Source organism: Doryrhamphus excisus, linkage group LG12, assembly GCF_037039965.1.
Source record: "Doryrhamphus excisus strain RoL-2023G ecotype Guam linkage group LG12, RoL_Dexc_Guam_v1.1, whole genome shotgun sequence".
In the NCBI taxonomy this organism is placed as follows: Eukaryota; Metazoa; Chordata; class Actinopteri; order Syngnathiformes; family Syngnathidae; genus Doryrhamphus; species Doryrhamphus excisus.
In genome coordinates this window covers 3,224,837-3,243,580 of record NC_136368.1, presented here as the reverse complement: position 1 = coordinate 3,243,580, position 18,744 = coordinate 3,224,837, and the positions used below count along the sequence as shown (strand labels likewise).

The window sequence follows — 18,744 nt, the reverse complement described above, 5'->3', positions numbered from 1 at the left end:
CAGGACCTTAAAGTTGTGGAGTAGTGACCAACGAAGGTCAAGAAGGGGCTCCACTCATTTATTCAGCAAAATTAAGGAGATATCTGCATAATAATACATGATGTGGCATTATATGCTGACCTTATTATTGTAAAGCAATTGCTAAGAAGTTAAATATATTTCAAAAAATAAACTGCCCATTATTATTATAAACTTGGCTCTTTTTTCCCCATTTTCCCTCTTTTTTGTTTGTAATATTATGACTTAATTCCCATAATATATAGATTTTTTCCCCCAGCCTATTTTTCCAAATTCAAATTACAACTTTATGTTGTTTTAAAAAAATTTTTTTTTCCTTTAATGTTTCATCTCCAACGACTTTGTCCTCAAAATCTTGCCAGCTCAGTATCTTAAAAATGCTTTATTGTGACAATATAATTTTTCAGCATTTTTTCAGCATTTTTCCAGCATTTTTTTCAGCATTTTTTCAGCATTTTTTACAACATTTTTTTCAATTTGTTCTGCTGTTTTTTGTATTGTAACCTCCCTTTTGTAAAATTTATTCTACCTATTATGACTTTGTTCCCAGAATATTTTGATGTATTATTATTATTATTTTGACTATTTTCATAACATTATAACTTGTACAATAACCTAAGTCCACCCCCCCCCCTCAAAAAATGTTTTGTTTTGGGTGTTTCTCATACAAAAATGTAAATATTTAAACTTTCTGCAACTAAAAGGACATTATTTTTCCTCATAATATTCTCACGTTATTCTTATTGATGTCATTCTTGTAAAAAAAAAATGCTGATTTTTCCATTGTTGCTGTTGTTTTAAAAAAAAATAAAAATAAAAAAAACAACAACCACAGGCCACACATCGGACCCAGGCCACACCCAAGACGCCCTTTATCCACTGCGACACTGTGTGACACTTGGGAAGTGCAGTCTTGGGGGGGTCCCTGAACCCCCAAAACAGACAAAAATGTCCCTTGTCCCTAACATCGATCCAGTTAAACTTGGTCGTTTTTTGAATCATGTTGATCACAACGGATCTTCATCCTGGGGAAATGGCCGTGGTGGGGGCAAGCGTTTTATTACAATAATGTATATAACATGGCACCCAGCTGACTATGCTGACCCCCTTTTGACATCAACCTTCATTCACCAGTTACCATTTTAATCGGAGCCGCCGTGAAATTCCCACTCTTCTTCTACATGCAGAAACGTCGCGTCTAAGTTTGAATCCAATTTGACAATTTTTCACGGTTTAAATACCCGGTGCCCCCTTTTTCCTCTCTCTTTAAAATCCAATTAAAATATGCAGACATACAATCCTTTAATTTTCTCATAGAAATGTAAATGACATAAAACGGCTAATTACAATTGTAGGAATGGTTGAACCAGCGTATACGGCATGAAACTATGCAGCAAACTCTTTTACACTGAGATTTCATCTTAATTGTACTCTGCAGTACAATCTGTATAAATATATACAGAATACAGTTCTGTATATATTTATACATGACGTCATCCCAGGGTGGGTGTTAAATGAGCCCCCAGTGACGCACAATGGCCACTTTCACACTATATATCCTGGGGGCGTGGCCTATATCCTGGTTACTTTTACCATCACTGAAGACCTGATTGTTGCCAAAGACATCATGTGGCAGTGAGATCAACACCTTCCCCTTTTTGCTACCAGTTATTTCTTGAACTCAATTGTGTTTCTCACCTTGAATCTTTTCTTTGGATCACAAATACAAAATCAGTACAAATGGAGCCAAAAAAAGTTTTACGTGTTAGCAATCTGATAGCATGCTAATGATTTCAACTCCGTTTGAAACACTTGAGTTTCGAATAGGTACATTGGCGAGGCTAACGAGTTAGCTTGTTATGCTATGTCCCTTGCAGTAAAAAGTGTAAAAAAAGAATAACTGGAGTGTGTCATACCCACGGAAGTAACCCTTTGGAGTACTAAGTAAGATTTTTTTGGTTTATGTATTTGTGTGAGGGCGGCACGGCGGTCTAGTGGTTAGCGCGCAGACCTCACAGCTATGACCCAAGTTCAATTCCACCCTCGGCCATCTCTGTGTGGAGTTTGCATGTTCTCCCCGTGCATGCGTGGGTTTTCTCCGGGTACTCCGGTTTCCTCCGGCCAAGGTTGGAATTGAACGCTGGTCTACTAGCTGTGAGGTCTGCGCGCTAACCACTAGATCGCCGTGCCGCCCAAAAACAAACAGTTATTGTTTATTATAAATACAATATGGACACATATATACTTGGACAATGAGCTTAAGTTAAAGTCCACTTCCTGGAGCAGCATCACATGACCTGTGGCTGCTTTCCAATTATGACAAAAAAAAAGCCTGAGCACATCAAAAGAAGTATGTTTAAATAATAAGCACAGTGCTTTTTGAAGGGCTCATACAGTAAAATGAAAGGTCACCTTGATTGGACCTCAGAATAATCTTTCATCTTTTTCATCATTCTTATGCAAATAGAGCTTGTGGTGCTTCGCCTCACACGCGTACTGTACTGTACTCCTCGCAACTTGGACCCCGTCACATCTTTCCGTCAGTTTCTGCAAGATCCACTTAAGTCGCTCCATAGGAGGAGTCGTGAATTAGAGCCCCCCCACAGTGATGGAAAATGATGCTTTTATTGGACAATGAAGGCAAACAAAGGCTTTCTTTTTTGGGGGGTGGTAGAATGGGGGGGCAAGTCTGTCTGCATTCATACAGTATATGCGCTGTGCTTCATAATAGGATCATAATATTTGGATCAAGACGTTACAGTTGTGGGGATTTCCTTTGTATACCCCTCCTCCCCCCACCCCTCCCCAGACACTCACATTTATTGTCCCTACTGTACCGGCTCTTCATATTCCAGCATATTATTCATTGTTGTCATTTTACCTTTGCCAGTACGATGCTAGTCTGCATTGACTGAACACATATTCATAGAATATGCATCCAATATTCATACACGCAAACGACAAAATCATTCATACACTAATAATACACTACAGGAATACATATTGCATCTGAAGAGATAATCCACACTTTTAGGCACAAAATGGTGACAAGTGGAAATATTTATTGGAGGAAATTAAAAATACATATTATTAATGTTTTGTAAATACAATTAGCTATGAAATAATTAGGTTTTTATTATTTTATTATTATTGAAAATAATTATTATTGAAAATTAAACTAAAATAATAGTCATATAACACATGCAATAGTTGTGTACACAATATTAATGTGATAATAACTACTAATCATGAATTATGAATAATAAATTATTATGTCACAGTACCATTTTAGAACAGATAATATAGAACGGATAGTTATGTAGATATTATTATTCATAATAAATACTAGTATTATTGTTTAAAATAAAGAATATTTTTCTGTTATTATTTTAAATTTTATATAATTTAATTAAAAACAGATGCAAAGGTTGCAAATTATGTAGATATGATTTTTTATAATAATAATCATAATAATGACAATAATAATCATAATGACAATAATAATAATCATAATAATGACAATAATAATAATAATAATAATAATAATAATAATAATAATAATAATAATAATAATTAACTAATTCTTTTTGTTATTATTATTATTTATATCCAGTATATGCATTTATTTGAGTATGTAGTTATAAGGAGAATAAATAAGATGTAAGGTGGAACCAGAGGAAGTTGCACTGTACCCCAATCACCGTGGAACCTCCATTGTCGTCTTTAGTTTGTTCAGGAATGTGCAACGTGAATCCAATGACGCGATTCCAGACATCCAAACATATTAAGAAAAAAAATACACGTTATCAAGAATAATTATACAGTAGCTGCAAAATGCAGAAAACAAAGTGAAATAATGATAAATGAGGAATGGATATATTCACGTGAGATTGAATTCATTCGTGTTTCTTACCTTCTTTATCAAATTGATGACACTCACAACTTTTTTGGCCCCATGGTGGGTGATGGAGCAGTTGTCCATCCATCCGTTTTCTATGCCGCTTATCCACTAGGGTGCTGGAGCTTATCCCAGCTGTCTTCGGGAGAAGGGCGGGGTCCACCCTGGACTGGTGGCCAGCCAATCACAGAGCACATATAGACAAACAACCATTCACACTCACATTCATACCTATGGACAATTTGGAGTCGCCAATTAATCTAATTAACCTAATGTGGGAGGAAGCCTGAGTACATGAAAATTTCACACAGAGATGCCAGATGGAGAATCAAATCCAAATCTTCCGGATCTCCTGACTTTGTGGCCCACATGCTAACCACTCTGCACCATGTGATGCCCGAATTAGCATCGGTCCAGTTGAGGACGGAAAAAGGTCACATTGTCACTTTGAAACAGCAAGCTGCCGTGCACGTTTTAGGGCTAAAACAACAAGTGGACCATTGTTAGACCTTAAAACCTTGTAGTTAGCTTTAAAAAAAAAAAAATATATATATATATATATCCGATCAAAGATTGTTAAATGAGTTGAGTACTCAGCCAAGAGTGCATAAATTGAAACAACAGTCTCTGGCGGCTGTTAACTCTTAAAAGAACAGATTAGAAGGTCATTCAGAATGTATTGGTAATTGATTGCAGTAAATCACTTCTATCAGTGGTGTCCAATGTGCAGCCCGGGGGCCATTTAAAGCCATTTGTGGAAGTTTTCTTATACTGTTAAACAAGAAAACAACAGCAAACCTGGAAAAAATGCAGTAATGTTCTGAGAATGAAGACAAAATATTAGGAGAATAAAGTCATAACATTAAAACAGTAGTTGAAATATTAAAGACTAATATGTCATTTAAATCACGATACCATGAGAAGCAAACAAAACAAAAAATACAGTTGCAATTTTGGAGGTATTTGTATGGATAAGTTATAATATTATGATAAAAATGCCAAAATATTATGAGAATTAAAAGTATTATACTACAAGGAAGAAGAATGAAGGAGAAAAATGTAAGAAGAATATTAATAATACGTCACAAACTATAATAACACAAACTGTCTGGGCATATCCTGGTTTAGCTCATCATCTTTTGATTTTCCCGTAAATGACGCACTTACTGTACTTTAAACAGTCACCTGAAATCAATAACATCAGCAGCAGCTTTTTACCACTTCAACAATATCATGGAGGACCACTGACCAATCCCCGCCTGGTACAGCCTCTCAACAGGCTCTATAAACCAGCTGCAATACATACAAAACGCTGCTGCTCGAGTCCTGGCTAGAACCAGGAAATAGGAGCATATTAGTCCAGTACTCAGGTCTCTGCACTGCTACCTGTCGCTGTGATGTAGTCTTTAAAACATCTCTGATATGTTAGAGCCCCATCACGCTCGTAACCAACTCTGGGAAGGTCAGGAAGTGGTCTCCTGCTGGTGCCCGGGGTCAGGACTAAACATGGTGAGGCTGTGTTTCAGTTGCAGTCACATCTGGAAGAGTCCTGTAGAAGATGTGGGACAGGCCTCAACTTGGACAACATTCACAAAGACTGACAACTCAAAGTATGTTGTCGGCGCTCTTTTGAACATTTCATTCATGAACGTTGTAGGGAACGTTGTAGCATTGCCTTCCTACTCATAGCTAAATATTACTGCATGACGTAGTAGCTGTACCACAATAAGAAACATATCGCTAATTGCATGCAGTAATCCCGCCATCACGGCACTTCTTGACTGTGATATGTGGAATACATGGAATGTTTTGGGAGAAAAACCTGTTTATGACCTTCTAAATATGCCTTTTAACATTAGAGTCCTCTAGACATAAAATAGCACCCCTATAGTCACCTCTACATGCATATTACCCAATATAGTAGACATAATAAGGATCAACAAGACATAAATAGGCTGCACGGCGGATGAGTGGTTAGCGCGCAGGCCTCACAGCTAGGAGACCTGAGTTCAATTCCACCCTCGGACATCTCTGTGTGGAGTTTGCATGTTCTCCCCGTGCATGAGTGGGTTTTCTCCGGGTACTCCGGTTTCCTCCCACATTCCAAAAACATGCTAGGTTAATTAGCGACTCCAAATTGTCCATAGGTATGAATGTGAGTGTGAATGGTTGTTTGTCTATATGTGCCCTGTGATTGGCTGGCCACCAGTCCAGGGTCTACCCCGCCTCTCACAACCGAAGACAGCTGGGATAGGCTCCAGCACCCCCTCGTGAGGATAAGCGGTAGAAAATGAATGAATGAAAGACATAAATAAGACATAATATAATCTAACACATTGTTGTTATTGTTCTTTTTGTACTTCCTGTTTCTGGACTGTGCAACCTGTCACCTAGTGACCAATGTAGACTACATATCATCACAATGTCTTTGAATGTGTTTACTTCATTTAGCCATTTTTATGTAAAATTAGCCATACGATGTAAAATTAGCTAAAATATGAATATTTTGTGAGCATGAAACAGCATGATTTATTTGTTCAAATATTATAGAAAAACTGTGATAGAGCGAAGTGGCAAAATCCAAAGCGGGAACAAGCGAGGGGCGACTGTACTTCTCAGATTGACTGGCAGGACATCAGGAAACACGTCGGAAGAGTTATCCCAAAAATTTTGCATTAGCGTGTGAACATTTGCAAATATTACGTACTACTACATGTTACGACTAAAAATATTAAAACGGGGGTAAAGTCTGCAAACACAATGCAAACATATGATGTATCTTAAATAGTGTAAATATTGGCGGTAATAATAATTAAATAATATAATATAATATATATATAGGGCGGCACGGCGGGCGAGTGGTTAGCGCACAGACCTCACAGCTAGGAGACCAGGGTTCAATTCCCACCCTCGGTGCATGTTCTCCCCGTGCATGCGTGGGTTTTCTCCGGGTACTCCGGTTTCCTCCCACATTCCAAAAACATGCTAGGTTAATTGGCGACTCCAAATTGTCCAAAGGTATGAATGTGCGTGTGAATGGTTGTTTGTCTATATGTGCCCTGTGATTGGCTGGCCACCAGTCCAGGGTGTACCCCGTCTCTCGCCCAAAAGACAGCTGGGATAGGCTCCAGAACCCCCCGCGACCCTCGTGAGGAAAAAAGCGGTAGAAAATGAATGAATGAATATATATATATAATTAAACAATAATTAAATAATAATTAAAATTAAAGTACCACAAAAATGAACTGCAGCTAAGTTTTCACTTTCAGTGACGACACTAAATATTACATTTTGAGTTTTTCCCCCCCACAGTGAAAGATATGACTTCTGATTATGATATGATCGGCCTCATAAGTCCCGCCTGTCACCGAACCGGAGACCACAGTTAGAAGATTTATCCCGAGATATGGAAATAAATGTTATATTCTTTATTCTCACATTGTATCGGGGTCATATCAACAATAGCAAATCTTGTCAAGAGCATGCTTTTAAAAACACCCCATATGGAGCAAAAACCTTAATCGGGAACACTTTCATTCAACAAAAGCTATTAAATATTATTTACATGGAGGGCAAACATCTTCCAGCGAAGACAACCGTCAAAAAACACAAGTTGCAAAAACTTGTTTTGCTCTCTGTACTGTATTCATAGACCGTGTACTGTGTAAATACAGTACTGCGTTGAAGTACAACACAGACTGTTGCAGCAGAGATGACAGATGGAGAAGAGGATATCTCACCGTGGACCTTTTCAAAGTATTGCACCAAGAACTTTTTTTTTTGTAGTGTTTTGTTTTGGCCACGAATGTCACATGATGTGATTCCTGGAGTCCTCCCTCTTGACGTGCTCCCCAGTCTTGTCCAAGCACTTGGTCCTCTTGTTCTGGTGCGTCTTGACGTGCTTGGCGAGGTGGTCGCTCCTCATGAACCTCTTGCAGCAGTCCGGGCACACAAAGCGCTTCTCGCCGGTGTGAGTCCTCAGGTGTCTCTGCAGCTCGTCCGAGCGTGTGAAGCTTTTGCCGCAAAAGAGCCAGTTGCACACGAAGGGCCTCTCCCCGGAGTGCCACCTCAGGTGCGCCTTCAGGTGCGACGTCTTGCCGTACACTTTGCCGCAACCTGGGATGTGGCAGACGTGCTGCTTCTTCTTGCCGGCCTCGTCGCTCCCGGAAGTGGACGCCGACTGGCAGTTGGGGCAGCGGCACCTCCGGCAGCGACGCGCGGTGGCCAGGGGGGACTTGGTGTGCAGGAGGGCGGCGATTTGCGTCTGGTATTGCGCAAAGTCCGCAGTGTGGCCGTGCAGCACCAGGCCTCGCTGCAGCTGGAAGCGGTGCGGGTGGCCGACGTGGTTGCCCTGCTGGAGGCTCCACCACGGGATGTCCTCAGCCGGGTTGGGGGACAACTGTCTCTGCTGCTGGGGCACAAGGCCCGTGGGCCCCGTGACGAAAGTGGGCATGGCGGGCGGGATGGGGGTGGGCGCCGCGTAGCTGACCGCGGGCACGTACGTGGGCGGACACGTGGACTGCATGGAGCACGGAAGCATCTTCACCGGAGAGAAATCATACGGGTAGCCGGGGTCTGCGGGCGGGGTGAGGGGCAACTCGTGCGGGGAGCTGAACGAGCCGAGCGGCTGCGGCTTGGAGGATAGTCCGAAAGTGGAGTTGCTGGCCAGGCTGCTCGGGGGGCTTCCCTCGTTAGTCCACGGGTGGAACAAGCGCGAAGGGGAGCCCAGGGTGGTGGGGTCGTAGGGAACCTGGAGGAAGTCTGAGGGGCTGGACGCCGGATGGTGGTGGTGGTGGTGGTGGTGCCCGATTCGGTTACAGGTGGCGGCCAAGAGAGCCAGCGGGGAGTGCTTGCAGTTCTCCGGAGAAGAGTTGGGAGTCCGGTCCTGGAACAAATGGTGACTTTTTAATGAAATTTTCCCTTTTTAATCCACGACATTTGGCAAAGAAAAGTGAAAAGTTCATTTTTATATATCTTTAAAATAATAATCATGTTGAATTAGTAACTTTCTGACTGGTGGTGCTCGCTTTTTAACATTGCGCAGGTGTACCTAAAGAAGTGACCCTCTGATGTTAATAAAAGTTAAACTTCCATGAGCTTGAAAACATAGTTTCAGTTATTAAATTATGACCAAAAAAAAGATTTCCATTGGGAAGAAATATGAAAAGAAAGTTGAGACACGAACCTGCAGAAAAGCGTGGAGTGTCTCGTTCCGCAGCACAGCCACAGCCGCCATGGTCCTCCTCCGCCTCGGCGACAGCAAACACGAAGAAATACGCCCCAAAAAAGTCGCTTCTAACGTCTAGAAATGCCAGCAAAGGCGGCAGGGGAGGCAGGGGGAAAAAAAAAGTGTACGGAGCCAGCCTCCGACGCTTCCTCTCTCCCAGATCTCCTGGCACTATCTGACGGGGTGGCGGATCACTTCAGAGGATTTGATAAGCACTTTGGTGGGCCGCCAGCCAGTCAGAAATAAGATTTATGACTTTGAAGTTTGCCGCTGCCCAATCATCAAAGAATGGCGGCTCTTTGAGGGGAGGCAAGCAGATCCTTTGAATCCACAAAGCTCCTATTGGTGTGTTTGTGGCGGGAGAAAGGAGATGATTATTAGCAGGGGGGGGCGGGGGAGGGAGGAGATAAAGGCGGGACAATTAATGAAGTAATCACTATGTGGGAAATGTATATACACAAATAATTGGATTTTCCTGATCAAAGCCCCCCCAGGCTGCCCTGGAGAGGCCGCCATTGGCTGCCCCAGTCATCTGATCCGCTTTTTGTAATTAAGGATTTGTAGTAGAACTTAAGAGCCACACAATGTGACATTGTTATCGTTGCACATCTCAGAGAACGCCATGGAGGATAAATCAAGTCACTCAATACGAGAGTTTCTAATTGACTCACTTTGTGTTTTATTCGTTTTTAACTTTGTTTTCTTTGCAGATTTGGAGTCCAAATTAAAACCCGGAAAATTAAATCCAGCACAGGAGACGTGACGGACAGGGTTGGGACACCAGAATCTAGAAAGCGACGGCGACGGAGAAACACGTGTTGGACCTGAGCGCTGCTGTTGGCGTGCTAAGTTTTAGCATCAGTGGGGTGTTACATCACTCCTACAAGATCACCTTCAGGTATTTGTTGGAGGTTGCGGAAAATTAGGTTGCGGAAAATGATACAATGTCAGTATGGCTATAAAATCTAAATATTACAGGAATAAAGTTATACCATTACAAGAAGAACATGTACAAGAAGAAAGTTAAAATAGCTGTCATGATATGACAATAAAGTCAAAATATTAAGAGAAAAAGTTGCACTTTTACAAGAATACACTGGTAATATTTGGAGGAGAACATTCATTCATTCATTCATTTTCTACCGCTGGAGCCTATCCCAGCTGTCTTTGGGCGAGAGGCGGGGTACACCCTGGACTGGTGGCCAGCCAATCACAGGGCACATATAGACAAACAACCATTCACACTCACATTCATACCTATGGACAATTTGGAGTCGTCAATTAACCTAGCATGTTTTTGGAATGTGGGAGGAAACCCACGCATGCACGGGGAGAACATGCAAACTCCACACAGAGATGGCCGAGGGTGGAATTGAACCCTGGTCTCCTCGCTGTGAGGTCTGCGCGCTAACCACTCGACCGCCATGTCGCCCTGAGGCGAACATAGAGTTGAAATATTGAAGAGATTTATGTTATATTACAGGAATAAAGTCAGAAATATCAAAAGAAAATGTACAACAATAAGTTGGAAATTTAAAAAAGCAGAAATGTAAAAACAGTTTTAATATTACAGGAGAGTGGGTGGAATACATTAAAACGGGGAACCACAAAACCCCAACAAATACAGCTGGATAGGTGCAGATTGTGGAAGATCTCGACAGCTTTGTGCGCTGGTTATTGTGTGTAGCTGCTCTATAGGATTCCACGACTCAATACAAAGGGCCGAAAAATGGGCATAATAGGCCCCCTTCAAAGGAAAAATGTTATTTGTAATTTTTTAAATGTAGTAATATTATGAGAAAATAACAAAATAAGGCTGTAATTTTTGGAAAGTGAGTCCTTGTGCTCTCTGTGAAGCAGTTGATGTTTGCTAAATACAAGGATGAAGAGTCTTGAACCAGTCATGATGTGCTATATATATCACTATATTGACACTTACTATGGTACCCATTATGGCATTGGATGCTCATATCACTATTTTATTATTATTATTAAAAATAATTATTAAAAAAAAAAACAAAAACCTTAAACTGTATTATGGAAAGCAGGAAGTGAACAAATGTAACAGTTACTGATTGTAAAAGTACCAGATGGAAGGGTAGGATTTAATAAGCTTTGCTTCTTCCTACTCCTTTTGGAGTAGGAAGAAGATGTTCAAATGAAATAAAACCATTACCATAACTGTAGCTCACTCTTACAACAACGTCAGTTAGCACAGTTGCAATATCAGCTCCGCCATCGTCATCAAGCTTCCCCCCCCGTCAGAAACAATCACTGTACTCTCAACTCGTTTGGAGAGGCAGATATTTGTATGAGAGGTTTTCCTTTGAAGGGATTAATGTTCTCAGTCCTCTCCCACGGCTTTCCTTGCACACACACAATCATGAGTCCTGCTGGGCTGGAGCCATGGAAGCCACAACATCACAACAGCAACACCGAAACCACATCAGGCCCAGCTAGCGGCAATTAAGCTGGTTTTCCATCAAGTGTAGTGCAACTGACGAGTTGCTGTGAAACATCTTATTTACATGGGATGAAGTTACGTGGAAGTTAGGATAGATACAGGATATTTTAGAGAAGACGTCAACTTCTGATGATGTTTGGGAAACCCCAAAAAAACACAACAGATTTGATTAATACAGAAAACATGAGGAATGCATGTCAGGTTATGTTACTTTTGATCAATATTTGTATATATATATATATATATACACAACTTGTAGGACAATAAAATCGTAAGACCATGCACTGCTCTTTTTGGAATGGGATTTGTAAAAATATTTTCAAGACAGAAATGAAAGATTTTTATGTCACAATTTTATTTATTCATTTAATACAATGTAAATCTGTATTGTAAGGTTATTCATTTAAATAATTGTATTATTATTATTATTATTATTATTAGGGATGTCCAAGAATTATCATCCCAATATCAACATAAAAATGCGATATCAGATTTTTTTTCCCTATCATGAAAACCAATATTAAAAAAATGCTGTATACATATTCTATTTGGAATGTTGGTTTCTGAAATGGGATGAAACTTGTGACCAAAAAGCCCCAGGTTTGAGTCCCCCAGCCGTAAAAGGGACTTGTATGCACAAAACACTTCATAACTGAAGTGCCCTTGAGCAAGCACTGCCTATAAAAGCTGGCTTTGTTATATAAACAGGCACACTGACAAGGAAAAGCGGGATAAAGTCTTCCTGGGAAATATTCTGGGACAGTGTTGGAATGGTGCTTGCGTGTGAAGGAATGCTGGGGAAGGGGTGGGGGGTTTGAGCCCAGGTATTGTCACTGTCCAACAAGTACAAATACTTAGTACGTCACAAGGCATGCTGGAAGCCTTGATGTTGTGTGGAAGCTGCTATGGCTCTGATGAAGCTCTTTTGAGGGGGGAGGAGTGCTGGTTAGATCATGAAGGGGAGGGAACGGAGGTTGGCATTGGCTGATGTGTGTCTGCAGGGGGGGGGGTTATTAGGAGGTGGTGAGGGATCCAGCGTGGGAGTGACGTGTGACAGTTCTACTACTTTTTTCCACATTTGGATGCCGAGCCATGGAAGAGACTGTTGGAGGCTGGAGGTTGCGAATGCACGGACGGGGGTTCCTGCACCTGAAAATGAGAGGGACTGATGCAAAGACTTTGGAGAAGATCAGGGTTGATCTGCTCCAAAGTCCAAACATTATCCACCATCATTATTTAATCAATTATGCTTATTCTCTGGTGGCTTTAATAGAAATGGTGGAGTACCATCTACGAGGTCGGGGGTGGGATCCTGCCCCAAGTGGAGGAGTTTAAGTAGAATGAGGGAAAGATGGAACATGAGATGCGGAGTCGGTGTGAAGAGGGAGCTGAGCTCTCAGTTTACCGGTCCATTTACGTTCCGACCATCACTTATGGACCAAAAGGACAAGATTGCTGAAATGAGCTTCCCTGGGTGCTCCCTTAGAGATAAGGTGAGAAGCACCGTCACTGTAGTAATACTGCTACTTCTCCGTGTGGAGAAGAGCCAGATGAGGTGGCTCGGGCATCTGTTCAGGATGCCTCCCAGACGCCTACCTGGGGAGGGGGGGTCTTAATGGCACGTCCGATCGGTAGGAGGCCTTGGGAAGACCCGGGACATGTTGGAGAGGCTTTATTTTAAAAACATCAGCATATTCATGAGCTATTTAGCATTGACCATCTATATGGATGATTATGTGTGTGGGGGGGGGGGGTATTATGAGAAGACTATGAAGAAATGTGTGCATATTAAACCTTACTTGAGAGTCTTATTGTTCAACAAAACAATGTTCACCCTTAAAGGGGCAGGTTTCACATCAGTGTGGAGATTCCACGGATTCTGCGGATTTTGTGACTAATGATGATCATTTCGGGCGGCACGGTGGTCTAGTGGTTAGCGCGCAGACCTCACAGCTAGGAGACCAGGGTTCAATTCCACCCATCTTTGCATGTTATCCCCGTGCATGCGTGGGTTTTCTCCGGGTACTCCGGTTTCCTCCCACATTCCAAAAACATGCTAGGTTAATTAGCGACTCCAAATTGTCCATAGGTATGAATGTGAGTGTGAATGGTTGTTTGTCTATATGTGCCCTGTGATTGGCTGGCCACCAGTCCATGGTGTACCCCGCCTCTCGCCCGAAGACAGCTGGGATAGGCTCCAGCACACCCCGCGACCCTCGTGAGGAAAAAGCGGTAGAAAATGAATGAATGAATGTGACCCTTTGCAGATGTTGATGAACATCTGGAAAATCACACAACATTGCTTGTTGCAATGACCAAAAAGGACAAATAATCTGCTTTTATGGCAACATGTAGCATTATTTCAGGCTTGCTTAATTATTTTACTCAATGGCTGCCTGAGCAGTTAGAAGTTAGAATCCATAAAATCATTCTTGAGATGGGAAGACTGATACCGTATCTTACACACCTTCGCCCTCATAACGGTCCGGCATCAAGTCCCTGTGCTCGGCTTCTTAGTATGCGGCAGGGAAACTGGACTGGAGCTTCCAACTGCTGAGGTGACCCTGTCAAACATGAAGCACGGCCATAAGAGCGTAAAGGTTTTCTGCAAGTCGATTACCTCGGGGAGCAGGCATTGTGTTGGGTAAATTCTCCCTAACTATTTCAAAGTGCCGCCCCGGCCAAATCCGTCCCCTCAGCTGGAGTCCCATTGAAATGCATGAAAATATAAGAAGTTGAATTTAGTTCTGAAGTGAGCGGCTCAAAGGGAGATTCCTAAATGAAAGTATCAATATTTTCATTTGAGGATGGATTTTACAGCATGAAAAGCTGGTATCGGAAGTATCGATATTCCAATATCGATAATCCAAACTTGCAGGAAAACAACACGTTACAGTGGAAGCACATAATTTACTGTATTGGAGGTCATACAAAACAGCAGTTTGCCATAAATAAATAGAAATGTGCAACACATGAAGAGTGTGGATGCTTTTTTTTTTGGTTTCAGGTGGACTTTGCTGGTTGAAGAAGGCAATCTGCAGAAGAGAGACAAAAAGAAATAAAACCATAAAATCAATATCAGCATCTGCTTAACGTCATATTTAGTGACAATTAATATGCTAACAAGTTATAGGGAAATAGTCAAACAACCAAAATGGTTCGGGTTTCAACCTGGCTTTGATGGTCCCCACTTCCCTGGGGCTAAATTGCGGGACCACCAGTCAATGGTGAGTAATTGATATGGCACCCCCCCCCCCACCACCACCACCAGAAACTCCTACTAGCTGGACGCTGATTTGCGATAAAAGTGAGCGGTGGAACGACTACATTAGTTTGGGTCCAGAACCTTCCCGTTCTCTTTTTAGTTGCCATTGTTCACCCCCCACCAGTGGCGGTTCTGGTGCCCAGGGTGACATTCTCCGGGGGGCGCCATGGAGGGGGAAAGAAAAAATATATATCTTTACTAATAAGCACGTTGAGTGGTTAGCGCGCAGGCCTCACAGCTTGGAGAGCCTAGTTCAATTCCACCCTCGGCCATCTCTGTGTGGAATCTTATTCTCACAAAAAGTATAAACTTGTAATATTATGAGGACATTTTTTTTTCTATTTAAGTCAAAATATTAAGGGAATTTATCAGAATAAAGTCAAAATATAATCTTTATAAAAAGAAAATGTACAAATATTAATCAAGATGGAATTTGAAATATTCATTCATTTTCTAACGCTTTTCCTCACGGGGTGCTGGTACACCCTGGACTGGTGGCCAGCCAATCACAGGGCACATATAGTCAAACAACCATTCACACTCACATTCATACCTATGGACAATTTGGAGTCGCTAATTAACCTAGCATGTTTTTGGAATGTGGGAGGAAACCGGAGTACCCGGAGAAAACCCACAGAGATGGCCGAGGGTGGAATTGAACCCTGGTCCTCCTAGCTGTGAGGTCTGCGCGCTAACCACTTGTCCGCCGTGCCGCTTTGAAATATTTGAAAGTGAAAAAAACAAGAGCAAAAATGGAGGAAAAAGCAATGTTGATACTAATAGTAGGCTTTGTCATCTATATGACAAAGCTGAGATGCAGGTTTAAAAAAAACAAACAAACTATATAATGTTCCACATTGGAGGTCCTGCCGTGTATTTGTGTGTGATTATAAAGTTGAAATGTGCTTTTGAGGAGTTGTGGCAGTTGGATGGCTTAAAAGGAAGCCTTTTTAATGTTCTGTATTGTCTGCTATGAGACAGACGTAAAAGTCTCCAACTGGAGATATGGGAGTGTAGGGGTGAGAAGGGGGTGAGAAGGGGGTGTGATGGGTTGTATCCTGTGTGTGTGTGTGTGTGTGTGTGCGTGTGAGAGAGAGAACAAGGGCTAAAGGAGGGAGGGGGCAGGGAGTGAAGGAGTGACGCTGGAGGCAAGGGGGTACTTGAGCTGCCATAATGGTGTCTCGTACGAGAAAACATCTGTGAATTTCCTCAGTGATGGACAACAAAGTGGAACTCCAAGCAGTCACTCAGCAGCGCTTTGAAGCTGCCGTCTGACAGAAAGCTGCCATTGTTCGCAGCACACAAACTCCCGACTTTGCTCTCCCCTAATTTTCCCTGCAATGCGATACAAGCACACATACCCCCCCAAACCCCCCCAACCCCGTCCCCTCTCGACCCTCTGGTCTATGAAGTGGGAGATGTGTGCATATTCACCAACAAACGGCAAAGACTTGGCAAAGTGCAGCTTGGCCTGGGGGTCACGCGGGGCGGGGCCGGGTCATATACCTTCAAGCAGCCCACCCTGGATGTCATAATCCCACCTTGAAGAGGGGATTCTCCTCATGCAACAACCAAAAGCTGTCAAAAGCTCATGCTTCTTAATAATAATAATAATACTCAAAATAATAACAACAACAATCATAATAATGTTCAGAAGTAAAGGTGAATGATATTTATCAACCCAACAGGTACACTTGGTATCCTACTATCCTATCCTAGTATCCTACTTCCTTCCTGTCCTTCTTACCTCCAGGTGTACACAAACGACACTCATAACTAAAATGTACACTTTAAGAAGTTATTGTTATCAGTTATTGTTATCATATTTACTTTGAGAAGAAGAACGTTGTGGGTGTCGGTTAGAAGAAGTAATACTAAGATATTTATATATATATTATAGTATATAATACATAACTATATTGCATATAGTATATATATATTTTTTTATGCATCTCAGCTTTGTCATATATACGTAGGTGAAAAAGCATATAATTCATATGAAATATAATATCACTTTTTTGAATATTTTCTTCCTAAATGTTTCTAAATATTTTACATTTTTTTCTATAATAATCTTTGTATTTTTAATTTTTTTTGTAATATGATGACATTTATAATATATTGACTTTATTCTTATAATATTATGATTAATACCCAACTTAATTTTCAAAAAATGACAGCTTCAAATAGCTAAAATGAAATAATTTTTCTTCATAATTTGCTTCTTTATATGTTTATTCTTATAAACAGACAGCTGTTATTCCATTTCTGCTGTTGCCCCCCCCACCCCCCCCACTATTTCAATATTCTTCTTGTAAATTTTCCTCTGGTAATTATGACTTTATTACCATATTATTTTGACTTTATTGTGCTAACATTAGAACTTTTTCCACAACCTGGATATTATGACTTAAAAAAAAAAAAACAAAAAACGTTATACTGCAAAAATGTTGTTATTTTTATTTTCGTAAAATGATGACTTTTTCTCATGAGATAACTTTTTTCTTGACATTTTTACTTTAAAAATTACTTATAAAAACTTGCTGGTACCATACTTACTGCTGTCAGTTTTCCTGTTATGCTCATTTTCAGTCCTTTGTACTGAGTTGTGGACTCCTATTGAGCAGCTACACACAATAACCCGCACAAAAATCTTTCTTTCTAGATCTTCTAGACTCTGCACCTATTCCTGCAGTGTTTCCTTGGGTTCCCTGCCTCCTGTCCGAATGGTCTGTTTAATTTACCCCACCCTCGGCCCTCCTTCAGGTACGCCTCTCACCGAGCCCTCTCTGCTGTGATTCGTCACACTCCCAAGCACTTCTGAGAACTTCCAGACAGCTTCCGAACCCCACTTCCTAATTTTTTGCCAGTACAGGTGGATAAATTACGACTTAAGAGTTTGCTCTTCTGACTTTTCAACACGACCAATAACTTTGGAAAAGTGTTGGAGCTTCAGCAACAGTTTGGTGGATAGTCCGGCTTCGTATTGTGCCACGTTCACTGACCAATGAGCATATTTTTCTCTTGCTAGCCGGGAATGAGAACTCCAACCACTTCTGCCTGATGCTTGCTTCTTTGGCAAACCTCACATGCAACAAACATTTCCTGGGGGCCATTGCTAAACGTGCTAACAGGGTGAACTCTTTGACAACAGAGCCCACAGCACGTTGTCTAGACATGCCCATATAAGGAGGTCCGGGTTATGTTGACGTCTGTGGAACTTGGTGTTTAAAAAATATCTTATCTTACAACGATGTAAGAACATTTATTGGTCAGAAAAGAAAAAAAAAACATAATTTTTTATGTGTCACAGGCCAGAATAAAAACAACCGCGGCCTACAAATGGCCCCTGAGCAGCACTTTGGACACCCCTGATTGAAATAATATGTTTGTGAGGCAAATAAGGTAGCCAAGGAAGGTGTGCTTAGGGATACAGGATATGAAGTATGGTTGGCCCAGCACTCTTTTATTTTGACTCGTGTCCAAATGTAGCCGTCCCCCCTCGGCGATGACAACTTTTCCGTTACGCATCCCAGCCGAAAGGAGGTTCTCACACTGTTTCCCCATCCAGCGTTTCTTCAGAGGCAGCTGGTGGCTCCATCTGGGAACGCGGCGGCGAGGCGAAAAAAAAAACCAAAAAACCAAACAGGTTCCACCTTTGGCCATGCCAAGCCTGCCCGTGCCCTCCCTGCTCTACAAACTGAGAAGGGCTAATCACAATTTCACGCTCTGATTTGTCAAATCCCAGTCCAGCCCCGGAGGCGGCGAGGAAAAAAACTTTCAAGTCAGTAAATTTCATGGCGTACAGGATAAGAGCGTTTTACATTCTGCTGGTATTGTTTCCCAGTTGAACCAAGATGGTGGCCTCTTTT

The 18,744-nt window shown here is 41.6% G+C and overlaps 2 protein-coding genes across 9 annotated transcripts in view; both read right to left on the bottom strand.

Annotated features, from left to right (window-relative positions):
- Nucleotides 1-7,163: 7,163 nt before the first annotated feature.
- Nucleotides 7,164-14,211, bottom strand: sp5a (Sp5 transcription factor a). The gene is made up of 3 exons (XM_058082292.2): nucleotides 14,075-14,211; nucleotides 9,102-12,756; nucleotides 7,164-8,801 (listed from the first exon to the last, which is right to left on the bottom strand). Exons 2-3 carry the CDS (start codon nucleotides 9,150-9,152, stop codon nucleotides 7,725-7,727), a joined length of 1,128 nt encoding a protein of 375 aa, XP_057938275.2. The 5' UTR covers nucleotides 9,153-12,756; nucleotides 14,075-14,211; the 3' UTR covers nucleotides 7,164-7,724.
- Nucleotides 13,669-18,744, bottom strand: part of myo3b (myosin IIIB) — a 103,890-nt gene continuing 98,814 nt past the window's right edge. For 7 of the 8 annotated variants that reach the window (XM_078795392.1, XM_078795394.1, XM_078795391.1 and 4 more), the window contains one exon: nucleotides 14,593-14,642. The gene's annotated coding sequence lies outside the window, so the exon portion shown is untranslated. Of the gene's footprint in view, nucleotides 14,643-18,744 lie in introns of all 8 variants that reach the window. The other variant, XM_078795390.1, reaches the window with a different exon arrangement.